The sequence below is a fragment of the Nannospalax galili genome, unplaced genomic scaffold, assembly GCF_000622305.1.
Source record: "Nannospalax galili isolate Female #2095 unplaced genomic scaffold, S.galili_v1.0 scaffold841, whole genome shotgun sequence".
Classification (NCBI taxonomy): domain Eukaryota; kingdom Metazoa; phylum Chordata; class Mammalia; order Rodentia; family Spalacidae; genus Nannospalax; species Nannospalax galili.
Genome location: NW_008345000.1, coordinates 406,129 through 433,609, shown reverse-complemented (window position 1 = coordinate 433,609; position 27,481 = coordinate 406,129). Strand labels below are relative to the sequence as shown.

Below are 27,481 nucleotides of genomic sequence, written 5' to 3'. Positions count from 1 at the left end.
GTTGGCCTTTGCCTCCCTAGTGCTGGGATTAAAGGTGTGTGCCCCCACCCCTCCCCTGCTTTTTTTTTTTTTTTTTTTTTTTTTTTCAAATGAGCAGCAGCCTCTCATAATTGAGGTCTCAAGGGATAGGGGGCAGCCTGTGGCCTGCAGGAAAGGGAAACCTGGTGTTAGCCTGGACAGGAGAAAGGATGGGCCAGGCAGAGAGGGTTGATGGCAGAGGAGGAGCTAGACTCCAGGAGGCACTGCTGGGCTACAACCAGCACAGGGCCCAGGCACAGGGCTCTGGAGGAGCGGACTGCCCAGGCGCCACTACAGGTCGCCCTAATCAGGAGATCTCATTGCCAAACACCTCTAGCACAAGGGGCGTGAGCTTCATGCTATTCTCAGGCTGGTCAGAGATGGCACGGTATTGTTTGGCGTACTCCTCATGGAGGCTCCGTAGGTCAGCTAGCTTCTGGATCATCTTGGCATAGAGCTGATGGCTGCCTGGGGGTGGATGGCGGCAGCGGATGTAGGTCTGAAGTGTGTTGGACAGGCGGTCCTGGATTGCCTCAACCAGCTTGGCGTCCTGCACCCCAGGTCGGTCTGTGGCAGGGGATGGAGGAAGACACAGGGGCTCTCACCATCCACCCACACAGATACCCCATCTCAGGAAGCCCCCAGGCCTTCAGCAAGTTCCCACTGCATTTGCCACCAAGTCCTTTTATAGGCCCATTGGTAAGCCCCGCCCCCACCTCATTTTACTCCTGTCTCTAAGTTTGGTCCTTGCTTTGGTGTCTGGCCATGGCTTTCCCTCTGCTGGTCTGGAGACCAGCTCTTTTTCTTTGACTGACTGATCATCAGAGAACAGCCTCAAAGCCCTTCCTGACAAAGGCTGTTCTTGACCCTGTACCTCCATACGCAGAGCTGTATCAAGCTTGCTCCTATAGTATCACACTCATGTTTATTTTCAAAACTCTTGGTGCATTACAAATTAGTCATTAAACAATTAGACATTGTTTAATGTCTCCCCTTGAGCTTCATGGGAGAGGAATTGTGCCTTGCCCAATGCCTGGTCCTAGCAGGTATGTGAATGGTCCAGGCTGAGACAGAGCTGTAATGGTTGGGCTTCATCACCAATATAACAGCCCAAGACTACAATAACTTCATTCTCAGTCTTTTCTCTCTTTCTTCCCCAGGCATGAAGAATGCAAGGGTCACAGACCACTGTCTCCAAAATCAGTCTAAGCAGAACCATCTATCATCCTTCAGGTTTTGTTTTGTTTTTTAATACTCTGGAACTTCAGATGACAGGAAAGTTCAGGCCAGTTCACACAAGAACAGAGCCTGAGTACTGGGAACACCCAGGCCTGTTCATCTAGTTCCTCAGAATCCTATGAATCACCTATGGTCTCTGTACTACAAAGCCACAGGTGGCAAGAGACCCTTCCACATCCACAAAGCACATGGGCCATGGGAACCCAGCAAAGTGAGTGGTTCCTTATTTAAGTCTTTGTTCCCCCCCCCTTTCAGACTGCCATGGTGGCTCTCAGTAAGTCTTTGCAACTCACACTCCCAACTTCCCAGGTGGGTCTCCCACTTCCTCCATGCTGGGCTCCATACCTGGGGAGATAATGCAGATGGCCATGAGCAGGACATGTTCTTCCTCATGCAAGTTCAGCTTCTTCAGCCCCACCTGGAACTTGATCAGGGGCTCAATCAGCTCCAAGGTGTGCCCAGCTGTGAGAGAGAATAGGCAGAGTGTAGGCAGAACCGAGGCATCAGGACCTACCTACAGCCCCTACTGGGCCTCCCCTTCCCCCTTCTCTTCCTGTTGTGGCTAGCCCCCTTCCATGTGCCTGGTCATGACCCAGGACACCAGGCAGGCTAGAGTCAGGGTCGGGGAGCTGGAGAAGGTGAAGGCAGAGTTCAGTCACACCTTTGACTACATCAGTGGCATCATACTTGTAGTCCTGGCTGCCACAGTCCCAGGACATATCATCCATGGAGAAAGACTCATTGGAGCGCAACATGATAACCTCAATGGCACTTGACTTGAGCAGTACGATCTGGTCATCGGAGGTGAGATCCCTGTGGGAAGGGCAGGGACGGAGAGGTCAGTGAGCAGTAGAGACCTTCAAGTCATAGGCATCTTTAGTGTCCGGACAGGGAGGTAACGGCCAGCTGACCAGCACGTACCTGGGTGCCCCATCAAGGAGTTTCAGCCTGGCTGCAAAGGAAAAGTGTCTGGAAGGAGAACAGCTCAAGGCTTATTCTAGTAGCTCAATGTCTGACAGCCGGAGCTAGGAGGGACAGAAAGGGACGGCCCAAGGAAGCTCCCTGTGTTGTGGCATGAATAAAAAGAATTGCAAATGGAACAACCAGAGTCCCCTTCAACATGCATGTTTTCTCCTCCTCTTCTAGGTCTCCAGTCCTGCTCAGTAGCAAACTCAGCCAACTCTGTCTCCGGGATACCTTTGGAGCCCTTGACTTCACTCCTGCCCCCACTAGGACTGCTCTGGCTTAGAGCTCCATTGTCTTATTTTATTTTGTTTTATTGTCTGTGTGTGGGTGTGCTCACCCTTGTGTATACATGTGGAGGCCAGAGATGGATGCTGGGCATCTTCTAATGCACCTGATTTTTTTTTTTTTTTTTTTTGAGATGGGGTCTCTTGCCGTCCCTAGAGCTGTCTGTTTCAGCTAGACTGGTTGGCCACTGGATGCCAGTGAACCCCAGGATCCACTTGTCTCCACCCCTAGCAGTGGAGTTACTGACGCCCATTGCCATATCTGGCTTTTAGGTGGGTGTTGGGAATCAAAGCTCAGGTCCCCACGCTTGCACAGCAGGTTCTTGTCTCCTGAGCCAGCTCCCTAGCTTTCTCCGTGGTCTTTCACAACAGCCTCCTGCTGGATTCTGGAGTCTCAGGTCTTTCATTTGTCTCCCCTATGGCTGTGACAGGTTAACATAATTCTTGTGCAGAAAACTGACGGGAACCGAAGGGAGTTCTCTATCAACAGATGCTAGGTGGTAATGAAAAGGCTTGCATAGCTCGATGGCTAGCAAAGGGTCAGGGCTTAGAGAAATCCACCAAGTGTTAGAGTTGGAAGGCTCCCATTAGAGACTACATGAGCCAGTTCCTCTGCACCATGCTCCACACAGCCTCTGCAGATGTTCCCCAGTGCCTCTCGACCCAGCTGTGAGGATGTTAGACAGCTTTTACATCAGTGGCCTCTTCTGCTGCTGAGCTATAAACCATGTGACCATACACTCACCCCCTGCTTATGATTGTATTATCTGGTGGCATGTAGAACCAGACTTCTCCATCAGTCCTGAGAACTGCTAACCATGATTAATGGCATTTTTAAATTTTATTTTTAAATGTTATTATTAGTGCATGCATATGATGTGTGTGTATGTGTGTGTGTGTGTGTGTGTGTGTGTGTGTGTGTGTGTGTGTGCTGGAGTGTGTGGGGTCAGAGGACAATTATTGGGAATCACTTCTCTCCTTCCTCTGTGAATTCCCAGGAACTGACCTCAGGGTGGTCAGGCTTCTGCTAGCAAGTGCTTTTTACCTCCTGAGCCACCTCACCAGCCTTGGGTTTTGTTTTGTTTTGTTTTGTTTCTTTTAAGATAACTACTGTATTCTTTTATCTTCTTATCCTCTCCAACACAGACACACTAACAATGTGGTATCTAAACATCTCTAGAAAAAGAAAAAAAAAAAAGAAAACTAGCTGGGTGTGGTGATTCACACCTACAATCCCAGCACTCAGGAGGCTGAAGTAAGATGATTACCATGAATCCAAGTCCAGCCTGGGGTACATGGTCAGTTCCAGGCCAGCCTGAACTACAGGGAGACTCTGTCTCAAAGATCAATCAATCAGTCAATCAGTCAATCAATCAATCAATATTAACACCACCTTCATTTGAGTTTGAGCTCATTATATGATTAAAACATTCATTAATAAATCTTTGAGAAATACAGAGAAAGTATAAAAGCAAATAAAAATTATTAACATTTTGGTATATTTTCTTTTATGCAGAGATGTATATATGTGTATGTGCACAGTATATATATATATATATGCATATAAAACTTTTAAAATCATACTTGAGGGGCTGGAGAGATGGCTCAGTGGTTAAAAGCACTGGCTGCTGTTGCAGAGGACCTAGGTTCAGTTCCCAGCAACGACAAGGCAGCTAACAACCTTCCAAACTCCAGTTCCAGGGGATCTGATGCCCTTTTCTGGCCTCTGCAGGCAAGCATGTATGTGGTATACTTTCATAAGTGCAGACAAAATACTCATACACATAAAATAAAAATAAATAAATAAAAATAGTTAAAAACATTTGAGTTCGTACTAACTCTTCATCCACTTTCTACAACCCTAAAATCTCTGTAGCTCAGCTCCCAGTGGGCTGCATAATGTTGCATCATATCTGTATACTACAAGTTGTTTAATCAGTCTCCCATTTACATCTTTTCAGACACTTTGGTTATTTCTAATGTCTGCTACTGTAGGTCACTTTGTGAGGAATATCTTTGCCTCACTCAGAAGAGTGTTCATAGTGAACAGTCACCCTTGGTGTTTGACTGGACAGACTGCAATGGGATCCTTGTTTATTGTGACCCAGACATACCACTGCTAGGAAGGACATCTACCCAGAGCCCACATTACGCCTACAGCTGGGAAATGCAGGGACTTTTAAAGGGTGGTTCCCAGCCAGAACTGGGGATGGTGGAGGGTGGGAGGAAATGTGAAATTTAAAAGGAAACTGGAGAGAGGTCTGGTTTTGCTATGACAGCCAGCAGCCCAGGGCCTGGTCAAGTACCTTCTCCCAGTCCACTGTCATAGTTATATCCCCATCACTGTTCACAGCAGTGGCCATTTCTGGGTACCTGGGATGTGCCCTGAAACTATGTTGCTGTATGGTGAGAGGCCAGCCCCTGCCTGCTTGTCTTCCCACAGCGGGTAACTCCAGCAGGTTTCCAGTATGGCTCTTATCTCTTGGCTGTCATTGTTTACATATCTATCTTTTGCATCAGACACTGAATCCCTGGAGGCCAGAGATGGTGTCTAGTCAACTTCTGTCCCTCACAGTTTATACAAGAAAGCAGAGCAATGAATGTGCAGAAAGGTGAGGGAACCACCCAGACCCCCAAGCCTTTGAATGAGGAAGGAGTCCCTGGAAATGGAAGAGGCAGTTGAGTTTGAAGGCTTTTGGCAAGACCTAGTCCCTACAGCACTGCACTCCATAGAGCAGCCTGGGGGTGCTTAGCTTTCCTGTCCGTGGCTGCTCCCAGCTGACACCATGCGTTTCTTTTGAAGCACAATATAAGAGAGATGTTTGTGGTGTAACAGAGCAGATGAAGGATGGGAGGTGGGAGGAGGGAGCAGGGCCAGGGCACACTACAGTGCAATGCATGCCCAGAACAGCCCATGTAGTCCTGCCCTAGGTTGGTCCCATGCCCATGCTGGTCTCATCCCAACCCTGCTCCCCTCACCAACACAGAAGGCTTATCCTGCCTTTCCCCACCTGCACCCTCACCTCTGGGCAGCAAGATCAAAGTTTCCAGGGATATAACTACTGTTCTCAGAGAAACACAACCCCTTAGTGTGAAAACCACAGACCCAGAGAGCTGCTGACTGGCTCCCATCCAAGTGCAGCATCCCTTCGGTTTGGTCAGAGGGTCCATATTAGTGAACCCCAGAGCACTGGGCAAGGCCGGCTCCATTTTTAATAGAAAACAATCTGCTCTGAGAGGTGTCAGGCTGTGCTGAAGAGAGAAGCCAACCTGAGGGTGTCCAGGATCCACTGAGCCCATTCTGCAGCAAGAGCTGGGTGGCTCCAGGACCTGCTTATGTATACCTCAGTTTGGCCATGACCAAGGGCCTGGCTGGTGAACTCTTGGAGGAAATGAGGCTTGAAAGGAATGGAAGAGGGAAGACCATCTTAGTCTAGGGGAGAGAAATATAAGAGAGAGTAAAGGATAAGAGTCAAAGTACGAGAGGAAAACAGGCCAGAACACTGAGGAAGAGGGCGGTGCAGGATCTGCTTCAGTGAAGGTTTCCTATGTGGACAATAGTAGCTACAACCATAGTTTGCCTATGTGGGCAAGCTATTTTCCAAACATCAGACTTTATCATCTGGAGAGGGCCTTAGGGGCTGCCCGGAAAGACGGTGCACAAGGGAGAGACCACTCCTCAGAATCGGGTGGGAGCCAGCTGCTACCCACAGACTTTGGCACCTTGGAGTGCCCCCCCCCCAAATATTTACATAAAACAAGACTTTGGAAGACACAGAGTTCGCAAACAGCAATATGAAGTATGACAGAGGGAGTTGGAGCGTGTGTGGCAACAGAATGTGTTGCCAATTCAAAAAAAACCCAAAAAACAAAAAAGTCTCTGCAGGTGAACCAGTCACGAGCCACGCTGGGCTCACAGGAGACTCCTGTTCCTGCCAGACTGCCAGAGTGGGCACTTCTGCCGCAGCTGGAAGTGCAGAGCTGTGGAGGGTCTCAACACTGTTTGCTGCTTTTCTCTCCTTCACAACAGTCACACTGATTCCAGGGGAAGACTACCAGAGTTTCTGCGTTGGTAAGAGGCATAAAATACTGCCTGGGAGGTACCGGGTTTAGCTCTGTGATTTACTATCATTGAGGGGGTAACAGGGTAATTTAGAAAATTAATAACTGACCGCTTCCCTATATAATGAGGAGTTGACAGAATCATAAACAGCACCTCATATTTGTTGAAATCACTTGTAGTTCCCAGAAGCCCAGCACAGAGGCTGAGCTTCAGTATGTAGGAACTATGTTGTACCCTGGCACAGTGTTCTTTCTGCTACAGCCACGACTATTGGTACCACTGGAAATGGCAGTGGCATTGCTTCATACTGACTGACTTCTTCCTATTTCCTGACCACATTGTGAACATACTTTATGGCCATGTACCTCATGAACTTCTGGAAAGAGAGAGGATATTTTACAATACAGATTTACGTATCTCCCAATATATCCACTAAGATGACAATACTCTATTGCTTTAAGAGTACTTAATCTGCAAGAACATTCAAATTTAAGTATCAGCTAAGCATGGCAGCACATGCCTTCCATGACAGCATTCCTGAGGCAGAGACAGAGGCAGGCAGATCTCTGTGAGATCAAGGCCAGCCTGATCTACAGAGTGAGTTGTTCTAGGACAGCTGGGGCTATAGGAAGACCCTTTCTGAAAAAAAAAAACAAACCCCAAAATCAAATCAAAACAAAACAAATATAAGTATCATACATGTGTATGTGTGTGTGTGCATGTTCAAATGTGTGCACATTTGTGGAGGCCAGAGGTCGACACTGAGTATCTCCTTTGATCTCTCTTTACCTTGTATATTGAGGCAAGGTCTCTTGCTGAACCTGGAGAGGTCTGATTTGGCCAGTCTATCTAGTCAGCTTGTCCCATGGATCCTCTGTCTCTGCCTCCTGAGTGCTGGGATCACAGGTGGGCCACCATAGTCATCTGGATTTTTTATGATGGTTCTAGGGAATCTGAACTCTGGCCCTCATGCCTGTACACACGTGCTTTATCCACTGAGCAACTCCCTGTTGCTATATGCCATTTTTATTAGAAAACCAAAGCACTGAAATGAATGAGTAAAATTTGTATGAAAAACTTCGTAAAGGAAAATTTCTACTCTAACAGAACTCTTAACCAAAATCTATCTATTTGGGTAAGAAGGGCTCAGTATGATTAGGAGATGGTGTTTTTATACAAGTTTGAGTAAAGGATGGCCAAGTCATATATGTCAGTGAACCTGCCTCCATTTCTCTGGGATTCCTAGATAGTTCCTAAGTCTAGAAGCCCTATGCATTCTCTTTACTATTCGTCCTGGTCTCAGAGTTGGATATGGATGAATCTTGTAGGATGAATCTAAAAGGATGTTTGAGGACTAGTTTCAAGCCAGCAGGAATGGACAAGCAGGAACTGGGATCCTCAGCCTGGTTCTGACATCAGAATGGGATCCGAGATGGCCATGAACTCCCAGTGGGGTTTCATTTCATCATCCAGAAAGTGAGGGGTGGACCCACTCTTGTGGATGCTTTCTCCAGGACTGGCTCACAGAGTAATGCTGGACAGCTATGCATACTATAACACAGTCCTAGGCTTCTTCCAGAGTTAGGCTCAGGAGGTCTGGGCGGGGTCTTAGGCTCTATTTGTGGGGAACACCTAGCTCCTCACAGGATTCTGTTTCCCAGATATGTTTCTTACCTGAATCCTGGGATCATCTTGGCAAAGCCGATGACCTTTTGGATGCTATAACTGACAAGGTCAGTCAGGTGGGGCAACATGGAGAGGTGGGACAGATCCAGAGTCAAGGAAGAGTATTCAGAAACATCTTCATTCAGATCCAGGTTGGAGAAATTAGATGGTTCCATCAGGTCTGGGTACGATGAGAAAAAAGCAGAAACTATTGAAGGCTACTTGGGCCCGGCCCCTCCTGCCTGCCCCTGGGAGGACCTCATGTACCCTGGCAGCAGAGCCGGCTGAAGGTCCCAAGATGACAGCCTTCTTCCAGGCCCCCCTCCCCCCAGATTCCTTCTGGGTCTCTCCCTAGCTCATGTTTTAGCAGTATGAGGCAGTTACATCAAAGGACCAGAGACTCTCAAGAGCTATCATTATTCAGAGTCTTCTTTATGATTGCAATAAAGAATGAATTTGGGACCCCTCAACCCATGGGCAAAAAGTTAAATCTTGTCAGTGATCAAATTACTGCAAAGTAGAGAAAAATTTATACTTTCTAACATAAATTTGAAACAAAAATGTCTCCCCATAGCCCCAGCTGGCCTGGAACTCACTAAATAGACCAGGCTGGCCTTGAACTCACAGAGATCCACCTGCCTCTGCCTCTTGAGTGCTGGGATTAAAGGCATGTGCCATATTTGTAAACCCTTAAGTATTAACAAAATTCTGGGGTTTGTTTTGATTTTATTTAAATTTCTTTATTTTATGTGTATGAGTGTTTTGCTGGTAAATGCACCTCAGAGACCAGAGTTAGCACTAGTAACTGAAGGTGGTTACTAGCTGCCCTATGGATGCTGAGGTCCTCTGCAAGAGCAGCCAGTGCTCTAAACCACTGAGTCATCTCTTCAGCCCCTTGGTTTTGTGTTTGAGACAGGGTCGTTTCACCAGTTGGCTGGCCTCAAACTCACAGATCTGCCTGCCTCTGCCTCAGCAGAGGATTTTTAATCCCCTCAGCTGGGATTAAAGGCATGTGCTACTACACCCTGTGGAAATCCTTTTCATAAAAAAAAGGTTTTAGTATTTATGTGTGTGTGTGGAGGCCAGAAGAGAGTGTCAGAGCCCCTGGAGCTGGAATTACAGGCAGTTGTGAGCCATCCAACATAGGGGCTGGGAATGGAACTCGGGTCCTCTACAAGAATAGCAAGAACTCAACGCTGAACCATCTCTCCAGCCCCACGTTAAGGAAATTCTTAGGCAGTGGTGGATGCTGCAGAAGATGCACAACTGTGCAGGAAATCTAAAAAGTGATTTGAAATTAGGAGTGAAAAGCCTCTGGTCGCTGGGTATGGTCATGCATGCCTATAATCCCAATACTTAGGAGGTGGAGATGGGAGGATGGACAGTTTGAAGCCAGCCTGGGCTACATAGCAAGACCCTGTCTTAAATAAGAGACGAATTTTGCTGAGCACGAATGAGGCTCTGAGTTTGATTTCCAGCAACACACACACACACACACACACACACACACACACACACACACACACAAACTCAGAAAGAGAGAATGCTTATAATTATGTGTGCGTTAATCCCACTTCCATGAGTTCATCATAAGAATTGATACAAATATAAATATTCACAAGCAAAGAGTTATCTTATTGAAAAACTGTGAAACAATCTAGACATGGGAAACATCCAACCATAGGGGGATTTTGATATGTTATATTTCAGAATATCGTGCAGTCTTTAAAAACTATAGCCTTTAAATATATTGTTATTATTGTAGTAGTAGTAGTTGTTGTTGTTGGTAGTGGTGGTGGTGGTGGTGGTGTGTGTGTGTGTGTGTGTGTGTGTTGCTGGGGATCAAATAGATTGCATGTGGAGATCAGAAGACAGCTTTGTGGATCTGGTTTTCTCCTACCATTACATGAGTTCCAGGGATTGAATTCAGGCTCGCATGCAAGTGCTTTACCCCACTGAGCCCTCCTACCAGCCACAAAACTATAGGCTTAATTCATATTGAATGACATGGAAATATAATGCAATATACTATTAAGATAAGAAAGACATACATCAACATATTAACAATAATTTTCTTTGAGCGGTAGGATTAAAGATTGCATGTAATAAGCCGGCCATGGTGGCGCATGCCTGTAGTCCCAGCACTTGGTAGGCAGAGGCAGGCGGATCTCTGTGAGTTCAAGGCCAGCCTGGTCTACATAGTGAGTTCCAGGATAGCTGGGGCTACAGGGAGACCGCCCCCCAAAAAAAAGAAAAGAAAGAAAACCAACCAAACAAAAAAAGGTTGCATGTAATAAAATTTATATACATAAATTTTAGTTTACATTTTCTCAGTATTTATAGTGTATCCTTTGTATAATAATTTTTTAAATATCTTATTTATTATTTTTATTTTATGTGTATGAATGTATTGCCTGCCTGCATGCAGCATACCCATATCGTGCAATGCTTTGGAGGTCAGAAGAGAGTGTCAGATCCCCTGGAACTGGAGTTACAGATGGTTGTTAGCCACACTGTGGACTAGAAACCAAACCCGTGTCCTCTGCAAGAGCAGTCAGTGCTCTTAACTACTGAGCCATCTCTCCAGCCCCAATAATAATTTTTTAAAGAACAATATTTTGACTTCCTGAGTTTAATATATAAAATAAATATATGAAATAAATATATACTGAACATCCTAATGGTGGGTGAAGGACCTTGAATCAATGAGCTTATGAAAAGTCTAAAATCACCTACATGACTCTTAGAAACTGAAGTACAGACCAGTGTACAATTTCCACTGCTTGTCCATAACTTCTCGGACTACGTTATCAGGTGAGAAGCAGTGTGAACACTGGGGAGGACCCTGTGAAGGGAGGCCCGGGCAGGGTCAGTCAGTTCACCCATGGCCAGCGCTGCTCTTCAGTGCCTGACTAACTCTCTCCCCTCACATCTGGTGAGTGGACACTGTCTGCGCTAACTGTTGCCTTTGTCCACTTGGCACTGGGACTCTTTCCTGTCACTCTAGATTCATGCACAGGTGGCACAGAGTCCGGAGGTTCTGTATCTGAAGGCAATAATTGTCCAGAGGGGAGACAGATTTCCACTTCCACCTTCCTCCAGACCCTTAGTACCAGGGCTGGGTGAGAGGTAGAGGGAGAAAGAACAGGGCAGGGCAAGGCAGGATGATGAAGACAATTGTATAAGAGGGCTGAGAGAAGAATAGTTTGATGCCTCCCAGACTCTCAGGATGGTTGGAGGTAACAGTCCTGTCCAGGACCATAGCAGTTGGTCTCCCCCTCCCGCCCAGGGCTCAGGTCATGGGGCCCAGTTCTTCCTTCTCCAATTCACCTTCCAAAGAACCGAAGACCAAAACATTATATAAAAGAACCAGGTCACCCCAGGGAGGAAGTCAAGGCTAGAATAGGGCTCAGAAGTTGAGCTCTGGCCCAGGAGGTCAACCCCTGCACAGCCAGAACCCAGCTTGGCTCTTCCCAGCATGGGTCCTACACAAGGCACATTGAGGCTGCATCGAGGACACGGTGCTGCACACAGTAAAAAATGCTGTTCACATCCAAGAGCCTTCTGTCCTTCCTACCTACAGCCCAAGGGCAGGTCGGGTGGGCTCCTGTCCCCCACTCACTTGGTTGGAGCTCTGCTTACCTACTGAAGTTGTGTAGAGATCGGAGCTGGAGGAGGAGTCCCCGGAGAAGGTGAGTGTGGGTCCTGGAGGACAGCTGTCTCCACTCTCACCTGTACGAATGGGAGGCTAGAAGAGAAAGATGGGCTCTCAGAGGCCCTTATTTTGGGGACACCTTCCTGCCTCTCAGAACAATGACTTTAAAGACGGTCTGTGGGAGGTGAAGGTCTTGTGACAGGCAGAGCCACCTCCCTTCCCTGGCTCTGTACCCGCAGGCCGCTGGCCCTCCGTCCCACTGCCTATGCCTAGGATATCTGTGATTTTCCGCTAGGTTAGCTCACTCCTTGGGCAGCAGACATACCCGGAATTGGCTGAAGTCAGCATAGCTGGGGTCATAGGTCTTGTGGTGGGCGTCCAGCAGGATGGTTATAATGCTTTGCTGCTCCTCGGATAGCTTGGGCCGCTGACTATCTTTCAAGGCCTCTTCTTCCTTTCGCTTCAGGATCATCTCCCGCTTGCGCTGCACCTCCTCATCCGTCAGGATGACTGTGGGGGCAGGAAGGGGAGTCCTGAGAAACCATTCCTCCAAGCTAAAGGTCCAGCATGGGAGGGGCTGGTCAGCGCCTTGCACTGGGACCTCCTAGGACCCAACTGCCATGGTAGCTCCAATGCCACGATGTGGAGGAAACTGGGATTTCTACAGTGAAAAGGTAGGTGCACGTGAGAGGGGGCGAGGATTTGAAAGGGTCAGCGGCTGATGGAGGAAGTCTAGTTTCTCAAGGTCAAGTTGTGGGACTGAAGGAAAACTGCACAAACTTTTTGGGCTTTTCTTTACTTGCTTATCAAATGAGCAGTTAGGGGCATATGGGTTCCAAGGTCTCTTTTCTGTTGGGGGCAGGAGGTGAAGGAGGAGGAGGAGGAGGAAGAGGAGGAAGAGGAGGAGGAGGAAGAGGAGGAGGAGGAAGAGGAGGAGGAAGATGAGGAGGAGGGAGAGGAAGAGATGAGGAGGAGGAGAGGAGGAGGAAGAGGAGGAGGAGGAGGCGACTACTTCAAAAGCCCATCTGTTTTACTAACTCTCTGTGTACCTGGCACAGTGTTAAATGTTAGTCCCTGGCCACACCTCATGATCTATGGTCCTGAAGGAGATATCCGGGGAAGTGAGGATGCGAGGAACTGTGTGGGCCTTTCCTGTGCTAGAAGCTAGGAGATGCGGAGAAGGCTTCTTAATGTGGCCATTTCTAAGTTCTCATTTCCTGACATGGAGCTCAGCCATCTGCTCTGCTTTGACCAAAGTGAAAAGACTTTGTGTCTTTGTTTCTCCACGAAACATCTCTGTCCTCCAGCCTGTCTTTTCATAAACTTCTGTTCTATGGAGGTTTGAGCCCTCTTGGAATCCCTGAAGACTGGTGCCTCACAGCCCCAACGCAGGGCCCTCTTTCCAGTCACTAGCAGATGAACGACTACGGGAGACGAGACCTCTGTCACCTGCAGGCCTGTGCAGGGTCTTCTGTGGTGGTACCCACCACTCTGTGCCAGGGCAGCTGCCCACAAAGGTGGAGTAGGGGTGCCTGGCACAGCAGCCATGCAAACAGACCTCCTGGTCAGGGCTTGCAGAGCCTGAGGGCAGGAGTGGGCACTGGCCCTCAGCCTGTACCTACTTGCTCTGTGTTTGAGCTGCCAGGGCATCTGCCCACAGAACTGTGGAGTTTCACAAGAGCAGGGAAGGGAACCAGAACCTGAGAGTGGATGGCTTCAGAACTTCAAGAAAAGTCCATTGGTCCCAGCCCCTTAGGGAGGGAGAGGGTGAGAGAAGTCAGTGGGGGTGGAGAAGTACCTACGGGTAGGTAGAAGTGGACGACCAGAGCCGCAGGCACAGCAGGAGAGGAGAGCCTTCAGGAAAGATGGAACGTTTCCTCCATGGCTGAAGTACACAGCCCCAAGAACAGTGCTGGGAGGAGGCCATGCCCAGGTGACTGACTCACCAGCCCAGAGAACTGCCAACTCTCTCCACACAGAGAATGTCTGCTCAGTCCCTAGGAGGGCACGCTGCTCAGCCTGACAGATTTTGTTAGCCCTCTGGGATTCTGTGATGCTAGTCTTCTACTTACAAACGTCTGGCTCTGTCCTGTTTGCCAATGCCAAATCAAAGTCAAGGTCTTTCATGATCCGGCTTCTTAACTCTTTCCAACCTCGTTTCTTAGCAGCCCTGGATGTAGCTTTGACTCTAGGTGTGTTGGCATTGCTGACCTGTGAACACAACCTGTTCATACTTGCCCCTACATTCCCACCTGTGCTGGACGCCTGTCCCCTGGGTCTTCCCTCCCCAACAGCTAGCTGTGTACGCTTCCTTTCTTCAGTGGCTAGCTTATTGGCCCCTTTTGTCACAAAGCCTTTCTTGATTGCCCTGGTCCACTCTGAGCGCCTGTCCCCTACGCCTGCTGCATAGTTAGTGTTTTCCACACACACTGGCACTAAGTCTCCACTCTTTGGGATTCATGCTAAGTATGGTTCTAATAAATACCGACAGAAAAACTGAGGAAGTTCAAGGTCTCCCTCACTAGACCATAGGTTATTTAAGGACAGGGGCCTACAGAGGCTAGCCGGGGCGGGGTGGGGGTGGGGGGGTTCCTGGATAGTCTGACCCCAAATAGCAAGCCATCAGCACAGAGAGTGTCTACTATGTGCAAATTGTTTTCATGGCTCAGAGAAGGTCGGAGAGGAATGCACTAGGCTGTCTGGACTCTGCAGTGACATAAATGGCCCCCACAGCATGTGGGGCCACTAAGTAACTGAGGTAGGCTGACTTCTTTTATTTAAATAATTGTGACTAAAATGCTTTCAAGACAGACTAATCTGTAAGGAACACCCAGAACATCCATAAACTCATAAACTCAGTGACTCAGAGGCAGCATTCCGAATCCCACTGATCTCCACAGGCATGGTCATGAACTCAGAGTCTGAGTGTGACTTTGCACAGCTTCGGTCTCCACCTCTGCTGAGCTGTGTGTTCTCTGTTTACTGGCACCTGCCTCTAAAAGCGTGCCTTTCTTGCCTTGATATTACTTTTGATCTTTTGGGAGCTAGAAATTCTGGTGATCAAGTTTGGTGTAATAAAAAGATAGTATCAATAATAATGAATAACCTATCTGGTGTTTTTTTTTTTAAATCTACCAAACACTATTCTAAGTACTTTTTTGCACATTGACTCACATAAAACAATCCTTTAAGGCAAATATTGTTATTATCTTCATTTTGCAGATGAGGAAGCTGAGGCCCAGAGAGGCTATGAGTCTTGCTAAGAGTAACACAACTACAAAATGGTAGAGCTGGCATTCAGACCTGGACCATCTGGTTCTGGAGTGGATGGCCGTGCCGACCAGCCTGTCTGCCTCTGTCTATATCCACCTGTGACTGCTCAGTGGGACTCTCTCTCAGCCATGGATAGAGTCCTGACACAAAGTGTCCCATGAAGCCTAAGAGTGTGAACAGTTGAAGTAGAAAAGCTTGTCAATGATTTGCTTGAAAAAGACAAAGAAGATTCAAAGTTAACCTTCAGGGACCATCAAGATTGTTCTGTGGGTAAAGGTGCTTGCTGCCAAGCTTGGGGATCTGAGTTCAATACTTCGGACCCACGTGGTAGAAGGTGAGAACTGACTCTCACAAGCTGTCATTTGATTTCCATAAGTGTGTCATGGTACATGCCATAAATAAATAAATTAATTAATTAAATGAATAAATACATAAATGTGATATTAAAGTTCAAAGTTAACCTTGAACACTTCTTCCCAGCTGCTTATATCAAACAGCAGCCTGACCATCCTGTGTGCAGGGACTAAAGGAAGGAATCTGAGGCCTGCTAGTTCTTGTCTAGGACCTCCACAAGGCAGCACTCACTAGAGACCATCACACATCTCTCACATATCCAGGTGCTATTGTGATTTAGGAAATAATTTGCTTAAAGGGGTTATTAATTTCTCAAGACATTTTATAGTCATGTTCTCCATGACTTTCCACTTAGATGTCATTATTGTGTAATAGAAGGCACGTTTTGAAGTGAAAGCCAGTGACCTAGTAACTGGGTTCTGAAAGAGCTAAGAGCTGGATGAGGTCAGCAATGAACCAAGTTCATGAACCTCAATGACCTGGCTTTGTGAAACCCATAGGATCGCTGAGTAGCTTTCTCTACTTCCTTTCAAGTCCCTTGGTGGGGGGGGGGGGCTTGCACAAGTTATTTGCATGCAAAATATGTTCCCTGTCTTAACTTTTTGAGCTGGGAAGTCAAGTCATGAGCAATTTAAAAACATTTAAAGATACTGCTGGTGATCTCAGAACACCAAGAAAGAGGACCTAACGTCTTTCCTCAAATGAACAATCTAGACAGTATCAGATTTAGGCTAAGTTGACTGACCTGTACAGACCAATGGCGATCTAGAGATGAAAGCACAGTGGGCAGATGTTCATTCATTTAACACATTTATTGAGTACCCACTATGTCCCAGGTGCTGTACTAGCACCAGGAGACTTGGGGGAAAAGATATGTATCTATAAAAACATTCAAGTTACCATAGCAGGTGGTTCTGTGCAGTATGGGTACAGTTATAAATAAGATGCAAGAACTTAACTCCATGCACAGGAGCCCGAAGCAGGTGGCTGAGAGTGTGAGGCCAGCCTGAGCTACACAGCAAGATCCTGTCTCACAAATAACATGAGCAATAAACAGACCTCAAATATGAAGTGTCCATAAACAGACCTCAAATATGAAGTGTCCATAAACAGACCTCAGAGGAAAGGGGTCTTTGTATGAGAAAGCTCTCAATATGTCCCTTAAGACTCCTGGAGATAGACTGAGCTTTGACTTACAGGGAGTGCCTAAGGGGCTACTCTGGGATGGAGCCCAGGAGCCAGACCTAGGTCAGGATGACAATTAATACCACCATCTTGTTATCTCAGAGACATATATATATATACATTGAAAGGTAATGAAATTAGATATCTATCTGATGGCAAAGGTAGGGAAATTGCTGCTCGTTACAGATCCCAAATCATAGCTGTTTTGTTTTGCTTTGTTTTATTTTGGTCTTTTTTGAGACAAGGTCTCCCTGTAGCTCCAGCTCTCCTGGAACTCACTATGTAGACCAGGCTGGACTTGAATTCACAGAGATCCACCTGCCTCTGCCTCCCGAGTGCTGGGATTAAAGGCATGCGCCACCACACCCAGCAAGAGATAATATTTTAATTCTTTTGCACTTTCTTAACTGCTAAAAATAGGAGTAGTTACATGTTTGGAGTTTCTGTAAGAATTTAGGGAGAAAATGAATGTGCCTGACACAGTATTTGGCACATAGTGGGTTGCAAATAAACACTCGTTCCTGTCCTGGCTGCTTTTCCATGGGCTTCCCCTTTCAGGCCTGCCTATGGAAGGCTTACTTCTCTGCTCTGGCCAGAAGAGACTCTGGGTATATGACCTTTTCCTAGCATGTTGCAAACAGTGAGACACTTGATTATCTCTGGAAGATGAGGCCTTAGGGGACCAAAGCCAGTGCAGGAGGTCAGTGAGCCGCTCTAAAGGCTTCTGAGCCAAGGACTCCATGCCAGACATGTAAACCTGGGGTGCCCTGAGACAGGAATTGCATTTCTTGGGGACAAGCTTCCCTTCAAAACAGTGCCAAATGATTATGTTCTAAATGGAGCTCTGGGTGCCACCCCATCAGCCATACATAGCCCAGTGCAGCTCCGGACAGGGAATGTGAGACTCCACGGAGGACCGAGCTGAGGCCCAAAGCTGCCTTGGAGCGGCTATCTATTTATGTCTGTCTGGCCTCATTGCATGGTGTATGTAGTGTTTCTAGAACAGGGGTTCCTGACTTAGCACTTGGGGGCTGAGTCTATCCTGTACAGTGCGTTTGCACCTTGTACGTCTCCTGAGGGTTCTAGGAAGGGGTATGAGTTAGATTCCAGTCCCAGATAACAACCAACTTGCTCTCTGACCTCAGTGCTGATTTTTGTCCTTTCTTGGTCTCAGAGGACCTTCAAGGTTTGCAACAAACTCTTACTGAACCCTGACAATAGCCCTATACCATTCTTGGATGACAGGAGCCTTAGGACTCCAAGCTCCCGGCTCTGAAGAGGTATAGTGTTCTGCAGAAGCAGGGTACCTTGTGTGCTCACCTGAGTACATGACACAGAACAGGCCCCACAGAGAGTGTTCGAGAAGGCCTATAAGGTGCTGGCCTTGGGCCTCCATGTTCTCACTTTCCAGTATAAACACAGGAGGCAGGGTGGGGCGGCAACTAGGTAGCAGTGAATGGCGTGTCCAGGCCTGCCAGCGGTGAGCAGCAAGCAAGGTCTGGAAACTCCTTTCAGGGCTGCCAGTGTTGGCTGGGAGCTGGGATCGGGAGCGAAGATCCAAGGCAAAGACCTTAGGCGGAGGCCCAAGGCAAGAGCCCACTCTGCCTCTGCTGTTTGGCAACAGTGCATTTTCCTCCCCTCAAGAAAGAATTTCTCACCCCCTAAGCCCTGTTCAATGACTTTCCCCTGCTCTTGACATGTCTTCCTGGTCTCCACCTACTTCCTCACAAACATTCCCCTAGCCAGGAGAGCTTCAAACCTCCTGAGGCGCCTCAGGGTCCACAGCCTGGCAAGGCATGGGCTATATCCCCAGGACAGGGTGGGGGTCTGGGTACAAATGCTGACAGCCGTGTAACACAGTGGGGATGAGCCTGCAGCAGGCTCCTGTGCTGGCCCAGTGCCTGTGTCCCAGCCCAGGAGGCCCTGGTTGAGCCCCTTCTAGCATCTGCTGAGTTCAATGACTTCTCTCCTTGCCAAAGAACCCAAGCTGCAGCCCCGGCAGCTTTACCCTCCCCATACCCCTCCTGGTCTAGGATGCTTGGTGCTAAGGAGTAGGTACAGGCAGATCTCTGCAGAGACACCCACATGACAGTGGCCAAAGCCTTCCTGTGACCCCAGTTCAGCCCCTACCCCTGCCTGTCCCCTGGACACTCACATTCCTTCATCATGCCGATGTCCACGCAGCGTTTCAGCCGGCAGGCCTGGCAGTGACGCCGGTTGTCCTTGGTGATGCGGCAGTCTCCGTTGAAGGGACAGGTGAAAAGCGCTTTCCGCTTCATGCTCCTCCTGCCAAAGAGAACATGATGGTGCCTTGGGTTACTGACCTGATGGCTGCGGAGCCATGGCTGGGAATGGCCTGTCAGGGCTGTGGCCATGGAGACCTGCCCACAGGGCCCTAGATCTCCATTCTTCTGGGCTACTCTCAATGTTCCTGTGCGCTGCCCTGCACTGACCAGTCCCTCCTTCCCTCATTGCCTACTCACTGACCATGACTGCTTTTACTTACTTTTACAGTCCTTTGTTACCCTCTCCTTTTTCCCTCTTTAAATAATTCAGGAAACACACAAGTCAAATTTCCAAGCTATTTCTACCCGCAGAATAGCCCTTTTAATGCTTTCATGAGAGGCAAGAACCGCAGCCTTCCAGAGCCTAGATGTCTGCGACCCACATCCTGTAATGCAGGGATGGATGTGTGACAGGTATACGGAAAAGGGAGAAAAGGCCCCAGGTCAGATCATCGCACTAGATGTTTGCTAACCTGCCAGATGAGGCTAGATGAGCGATGGGGACCTGGTGTCTGTCCTTGGTTTCCAAAAGGCACAGGAATCAAAGACTTGGAGAGAGCAGAAAGCTACCAGAAAGTTATTAACTAGGAAGGTGGCACCCTACCCCGCTATCCTATGTAAATTTCCCTCCCCTCCTCCCTCCTATCTGTATGTGTGTGTGCACGTGTGTGTGTGTGTGTGTGTGTGTGTGTGTGTGGTGTTGTGCTCACATACTCTTGTGCACATGTACAAGCTTGAAGGCTGACTTTCCTAGTTCCACATGTGTGGCCTTTGAGAGGCTGCAGGAAGAACCCCTTCCTCATAGTGCCTCCCTGGTATTTATGGCACCGCCTCACCCCAGCAGGGGTAGGCCCTACTCTTCTCCACAGACCACATGATAAGGCTTAGCTGTGGAAGCTGGTGATAGAATCACCTTTTTATATGAGCAGCAGTATCTTCCAAGTAGCTGCTGAGCGTGGAGATGCCCAAGCCTCAGCTGCAAAGTCCCAGTCCAGCCCAGCCCTTTGTATCCGAGAGCTAAGCAAGTGATGCCATCATTTCCAGATGCCAGATGCCACCTATGATTCTTGGTTTACAAAAATGACGAGCAGCTCACATGCACTGGAATAGGGGGGTTAGGACAACTACACTCTCCAATCAACAAACTCAGAAGGATACCAAACAGACTGGGACCATAGATGGGAAGAAGATCCCAGAGCCTCTGCAGCGGCCGTAGCTAGTCATTGACTCTTGGGTCCATTCAAAGGACCATTAGTATGACATCCTTATTTAATGGAGGGGATCACTGAGGTTAAGAAACTACTCAGGAGGCTAGAGAGATGGCTCAGCGATTAAGAACTCTAGCTGCTCTTGCAGAGGACTTGGGTTCGGTTCCCAGCACCCACATGGCAGTTAACAACCATTTGTAACTCTAGTTCCAGGGGATCTGATGCCCCCTTCTGGCCTCCTCAGGCACTGCACACATGCACATACATACACGCAGGCAAAAACATTCACACACATAAAAAAAAGAAAGAAAGAAGCTACTTATTAAGAAGCTAAGGCTCTCAGATATGGGAGTCTTAAGATCTGAGACCCACCTTCTAACTTCTTGGATTGCTTTTCACTCCAGAAACTCTAAGTGCTCAGTAAAGTTCTTAGAACTCCGTCAAATAGTCCCAGGAAGCTGCAGGCCTTTGAGCACAGCTCAAGGCCAAGGGTGATCCAGATGGAGCAAGTACCTGTGGTGGCTGTGGACTTGGGCTCTGGCACTGTCTTGTGACAATCCTTGTTACCCAAGGGAGCACCAGCAGATCCAGGGTTACAATGGAAGTAGATAGTACCAGGCTGTTAGGGACAGTTTGGCCAAAGTCTGGTCAGTCCTGCCCCTGCAGTAAGTATTCAGAGAATGACTGAGAGGTGGCCCGTGTCCACCTTTGTGGGATTAAGAAGCCTTTCAACTTTTTACCTCTATTGCAGTGACGGTCCTTTCCTGAAGGACAGCAGAATACAGAAGCACCTTGGGAACTGTCAGGGTTACCCAGGAATGAGATCATCATCATCACATGGGTCTATTCCAGGATGTGAGCCATGTGCCCCTCCCTTCCTCCTTCCTCCTGTGGTTCTTGAGGCTTCACCTGTTACCACAAATGCCCACAATTCTCTAAACCTACTCAAAGACCAGAAGTTTCTAATTCAGACCAAATGCTCATTTCCTTTTTGTTCACAACTAGGCAATTTGTCCTGGGTCTGAGGGCGGCTACTGTCTCCTCCACCCACTGTCTGGTTAGGAGCTCTTACTGTAGAATCTCCTAGGTCATGGGTGCCAAGAAGAACTCCCATGATGTACCCAGCACAGTGGCGTGGCTGAGCCTCACAAGCACCTGGTCGGGTAGAGAGCTTTCTAGACATCAGAAGGAGGACTAGGAGTCTGTCTTTTGATCCTTATTGGGGGACTAGCATGGTTTCTTTTCCTCTTGCTATGATAAAATACTGTGACAAAAGCACCTTTAAGAGAGAAAGGGTTTATTTCAGCTCCCGGTGCATCAGGGAAATCAGAGTAAGGAGCCTGAAGCAGGTTGTCACATCACATCCATAATCGGGAGCAGAGGGCAATGAATGTTTACATGCTAGTGTTCGGCTAGCTTTTTTCACTCATGTAGTCCAAGATCCCCTGCTCAGGGAATGGTACCATCCAAGCTGGGTGGGTCTTCCCATCTCAATTAAGGTGGCCAAGATAATCCCCTACAGGCATGCTCAGAGGCCCACGGCCCGGAAGATTTTAAATCCTGCCACGCTGACAGTTACCGCTGACCATCACAGGAACAGACTCCAAACTGCAAGTTTGCCAGGAAAGGTATTTTGGAGCATCACCATCTTTTTCATTAAAAAAAAAAAATCTAGTCAGACATAGTGGTGCACACCTTTAGTCTCAGCACTCAGGAGGCAGAGGCAGGTCAAACTCTGTGAGTTCAAGGTCAATCTAGTCAACATAGTGAGTTCTAGACCAACCAGGGCTACATAGTAAGACCCTGTCTCAAAACAAAAACAAGCAAGTAAATAAAAAGACCATTTCAGATTTCCACACACCAGAGGTTGGAAAGAGCCCAATTTCATCTGACACCAGGATGGATTCTAAGGAAGCTGGGGGTCAGAATGTAAAAAAAAATGATGAACTGGATTAAAGGAAAATACTGGGGAGGGAGGCCCCTCAGTGCTCTTCCTTCTGGTTTATGAGTTATAGTATGAAATCCAAGTGTAAAAGAAAGAAGGAAAAGAGGGAAAATGAGATTGAGAGGACGAGGTTAAGGAGGAAGAAGAGGAGGAGGAGCAGGAGGAGCAGGAGGAGCAGGAGCAGGAACAGGAGGAGAGTAAAAAGCCCTGAGCACCTTCTGGGTCCAGGCACAGGAGAGCTGGGCTGGCATTGAAAAGTATGCAGCTGGGCTCTTAGTCTTTTGCACAGCATATCCTGCCACCCACTGACCCTGTAGTGTCTTAATAATTTTGGAGCAATGAAAGAAGCAGCCTGTAAGCTTATAAAGCTTTTAAATTACCATCATAATTATAAATAATAAGGTGGCACACGCCTTTAGTCTTAGTACCGGGAGGCAGAGGCAGGTGGATTTCTGAATTTGTGGTCAGGTGGGTCTACATTGAGAGTTCCAGGCCAGCCAGGGTTACATAGTGAGACCCTGTCTCAAAACAAACAATACGGTAACCAGTTCTTCCTGAGGCCCTCTAAAATGGAACCAGAGGAAGGAGGTGGTGGCTGGTAAGACAGAGTTTTGATATCACGCCCTGGGAGGCATTGGAAAACTCACTGGCATCTGGAACCAGGACCAGATCCCAGGGCTGCCTTTCAGGTATGCCTGCTCTAATATGGATGTTTGCTGGGCCACAGGTCCTGCTGGCTTGAAGGCCAATTTATTGTCTGTCTTCCCACCTTGTAAGGGCACTTACACATGTGGCTGTCATCTAGTTTCTGCCCACAAGGAGTCAGGGCAGCTAGATCGCCCAGTCTTGGCTCTGTGCTTTGTCCTAAAGATCCACACCCTACCCTCCCTTCCTCCCAGAACTAATTGCCCATGAGCTGGTTTGGTTTTGAGAAACAAGAGCCTTCTGAGTCCCCAGGAGCCCAGTGACCCTGCTGCTCTCTAAGCCTGAACCCTGTCATTCTCTGGACAGCTGGTAATTATACCCTAGTCAGGAAGGGGGCCAGGGGTGGTGCAACCAAGCTAAATATAGATGCAGTTTCTAGAAAGCCAGGGGTGAGAGAGGACATTGACTGGTTCTCATGCCAGAGAATAATTCATCAAAACATAAAAGACAAGGAGTTCACAAAGGCATCAAGTGTCAGGGGCTAGGGCCTCAAGCTGAAAAGTGGGTGGTCTCTGCCAGTGGCATGGCGTCAAGTGACTCTGGCTTCTGTCTGAAGCTGAGTTCCAGAGATCCCAGTGCCTCAGCAGGTCATAGGAGCTAGATGGAGCTAGGTATGAAAGACCTGGGTGAGGTGAGGGACACGTTACACAGCTTGATTGTAGTGATCACCGTGTGTGTGCGAGTGCGTGCGTGCATGTGTGCGTGTGCGTGTGCGTGTGCGTGTGTGTGTGTGTGTGTGTGTGTGTGTATAGCCCCAGCTGGCTTGGAACTCGCTATGTAGACCAGGCTGGCTTTGAACTCACAGAGATCCACCTGCCTCTGCCTCCTGAGTGCTGGGATCCAAGGTGTGCGCCACCACGCCCAGCTGCATTGCATTTCTTGAATGCAAACAAGGTCTCATCAAATACACTTCAATAAAGCTGGAAAAAAGAAAGCAATACCATCTGACTTGGAGGTTCGTGTGTGGCAGTGTTAAGGAGTTCTCAGCAGATGGTCTTCAAAACTTAAAGGAAGGTTAACACTGATCACGAGTACAGACCAGCCTTCTAGGGGGCACAGACCCTTTAATGCAGAAATCCATGTCTAGGGATTTGTCCTGTGGGTAAATCAGCCCCTGGGACCAAGGAGTGTCAAGAGAAACCAAAGACCAAACCTGATGCCCATCAGAGAGGGTGAGTTCACTACGTCACAGAGCTTCCATATAGATGACAGGGCTGTGGGAAAGACGGAGAAGAAGTCTAAAGGGCAATGAGCTTGAAGAAATGGGCTTTAGTGGACAAAAGAAAGACATTGAATGGTGACCTGTTTACATTTGCACACGTGTGCGTGCACATACACCAACATATAAACACACACACATACACACACACACACACGCACACACACACTTTTATATAAAGAATTCAGAGGTGAGCTGAGCAAACTGGTAGCAGTGATTTCTCCTAGAAGGTGGTGGGGAACTGAAAAGTGGGTTGAATGGAAGACTTAGGTCTTGTTTATATACTTTTTTTTGAGAAAGGGTCTCCCTGTAGCCCCAGCTGGCCTGAAACTCACTATGTAGACCAGGCTGGCCTCGATCTTACTTGGCCTGTGCCTCCCAAGAGCTGGGATTAAAGGAATGTGCCACCACACCTCAAGGCCAGCCTGGTATACATAGTGAGTGCCAGGCAAGCTGAGGCTACAGGGAGACCCTGTCTCAAAAAGACCAAAAAAAAAATTCTCTACTTAACACAACTATTCAAAAATTGTAAAAGAAACACAGGCACCTATCTGATACGGTTTAAACGTTAATGCACAACTTTGGGCAAGTTACTTGACTTCCCATGCCTCAGTTTTCACATCTACAAAATGGAAACAACCCTACCTATGGCCTTGTTGCTAGGATTAAATAAAAGGAAAGGAGAGAAGTCAGCAGGGACTTCCATGAGAAGAGCCAAAAGAGAATGAAGACAGTTGACTTTACCCATGTGACTGTGAGATCCTGGAAGCTGACATCATGCCCCGTGCTCACCCTTTGGGGGCTTAGCACAGGACTCAGCAGGCAGTAAAGGGTCAAAACATTGCTGCTTTATAAGACAGTGCTTCTGAGCCCAGAGCCAGAGCCTTGGTGCTAGCTAGAGTGACCACAGTCCAGCTCCACAGAGTGTTTGATTGACGGGAAGGTCCCTCAGAACCTATTAGCCCATCCTTCCTTTTTCATAGCTGATATTTAATTCTTTTTAGCCTTGGACTTCTTTTCAGAGCCCCTTGCCAACACATCTTATTCACACACATTAAAGTCCACATAGTAAAGAAGGAGAGGAAGGATTGTCTATGGTCAGAAAGTTAGATATTACGTGGGGACAATACTAGCGTCATCATCAAGGGTCTTTACACCAACATTTCACATTTATCTCCAATATCTCAGCACAGGGTGTAGGTATTATCTCCATTTTGCAAGTGATATCAGGATACACAGTGAAGTTAAATAGCTTGCTTAATGTCCCCTAGCCAACAAGTGCGAAAACTTGGTAGAATCAAGATCTCTTTGATTCCAAAGCTGATCTTACACTCTAAGATCCTCATCATGAATCCATCATTTCTCAATCCAAACTAGAGCACTGATTGAAAATATGCCTTGCCAACACCCAGGAGCAGAGGCAGAGACTGTTTGAAGGACTGCTCTGGAATGAAGACACCTTTGGGCCATTAGCAGGTTCCCAACTGAATAGCTGGTTGGGGGTGGGGGGTGGGGGGATGTGCCATCTACATGCTCCTTCTACCCCATTTTGCCTACCTAAGCACAGAGCGGATCACCAGGGTATTCACCAGGATGAATTCACACAAGTAGCCCAGGTTAGAGTACCAAAGTCCTAAAGAACAACAATGACCAAAACAAAATGCAAGATCCTCTTAGTGTCTCTGTAACTGTCTTTTTTGACAGTTCACTGGCCTTCCCTTTCCATGTCCTCTTCCCAAGCACATGACTCCATAAACCCATCCATCTGGAAGCTCACTGGTCCTCTTTCATTCATACCCTGCAGCATGTGTGGGGCGACACAGCTGACCTGGACATGGTTCTCTTCAGCAGCTGCGACTTTCTGGTGAGTTATTTACTTGTGCCCGTTTTATGCCCCATGTGGCCTTTGTTCCCATCTTTTCTATTTACTATCCCAGCTTAAGTACTTGGAGTTTTAATTGGCTTGATATTTGCCCCATTTCTCTGCTTCTCTTCATGACAGAATTCTTAGAAGAACTACAGATATCAGTGGTGTGATCATCCTGAAAGCCTGTGTAATCTTCCTGAAACATTCTTCATGTTCCTGGATTCACACTAGCCTGCCTTTTACCCGCCGTACTCTGGAGGACCCATCATTAGCAAGCCTCTGAGAACCTTGAGGCAAATGAAAACACATTTCTCCACACTGATTTTGCTATTGTGGTGCTTTACATTACTTAGCTTCACAATGTTTATTGTTGTTTTTGACAGTGTCAGGGATTGAAGCCAAGGCCTCATACAAGACATGCAAGTGCTGGACCACTGAGCTGCATCCCCAGCACCCAACCACTGAGCTGTCCTCAGCGCCCGACCAGTGAGCTGTCCCCAGCGCCTGACAGCTGAGCTGCATCCCCAGACTACAATATTTTAGTTAACAGATATCAATAGGGAGAGAGAAGCCAAAAGAAAGACAATCTGTTTCTCAATCCAGTGTCCAGGTCCACCTTTTAGACGTCATCATCAGCCCTGCTCTCTGTCGCATTGCCTTTCTTCTCTGTCCTTGATCCTTGCCTTTCCTTTTATAGCAGGCCTTAGATAAGGTCATCCATGATCAAAGGTTCATCCACATCTGTCTGTGGATAACCCATTAATCTGTGGTAGATTTACATATTTTCTCTTTCTGGCCCTTTCTTCGGCTCTGGTTGTCAACAAATAGCCAAGAAACTCTATCTACAAGCCTAACCTTCCAGACCTTTTACTCACACTGGAAATATCATCTTTCTCTGATGATGTCCATGTACCCAGAAGGGAGGCAGGACATGGAAGAAGAACTGACCAGCAATGGACTCAGATTTCTGACCACAACAGAACCATGGCCCAGACTTCAAACTTCATAATTGCCCTTAGCTGGACTGAATCTTGGACTTGCTGGGAAGACCATAATGAGCCCCTCAACAGTTAGAAGCCAAACCAAACACTGGTGGTTGAACAGACAAGTCCCTGGGCTTAGAAAGCATCCGAAGCGCCAACACTAAGGCAAGAATCTTTCCGAGAGCACCTACGATGGGGTAGAGGGAGCTCCTTAAGGGCCGTGACTTGGTCATACTCATCCCTGCGCTCCCAAGGAGGTGATACTAGATATAGAGAAGGTACCAGCCACCTCTTGGGAAACAAACAGGCAACTACCTGAACTGTACTAAAATGGAAAATTCCAAATGAAATTTAAATGAGTTGAAGAAGAATAAGAAGCGGGGCTGGAGAGCTGGCTCAGCAGTTAAGAACACTGGCTGCTCTTGCAGAAGACCCAGGTTCAATTCCTAGCATCCTCATGGCAGCTAACGACTGTCTGTAACTCCGGTTCCATGGGAACCTGACACTCTCTTCTGACCTGCATGGGCGTTTCAGGCCACGGATGCACTTAATTCATGCAGGCAACAT

General features: G+C 47.7%; 1 protein-coding gene across 1 annotated transcript in view; it reads right to left on the bottom strand.

Annotated features, from left to right (window-relative positions):
- Window positions 1-58: 58 nt before the first annotated feature.
- The window catches only part of Vdr (vitamin D receptor), a 53,224-nt gene continuing 25,801 nt past the window's right edge, over window positions 59-27,481 (bottom strand). The window contains exons 5-11 of the mRNA XM_029567448.1: window positions 18,858-18,988; window positions 12,216-12,400; window positions 11,878-11,983; window positions 8,245-8,416; window positions 1,919-2,070; window positions 1,603-1,719; window positions 59-585 (exon numbers count right to left, since the gene is read on the bottom strand). Of these exons, the coding sequence (XP_029423308.1) occupies window positions 326-585; window positions 1,603-1,719; window positions 1,919-2,070; window positions 8,245-8,416; window positions 11,878-11,983; window positions 12,216-12,400; window positions 18,858-18,988 (1,123 nt within the window). The 3' untranslated portion in view covers window positions 59-325. The remainder of the gene's footprint in view (window positions 586-1,602; window positions 1,720-1,918; window positions 2,071-8,244; window positions 8,417-11,877; window positions 11,984-12,215; window positions 12,401-18,857; window positions 18,989-27,481) is intronic.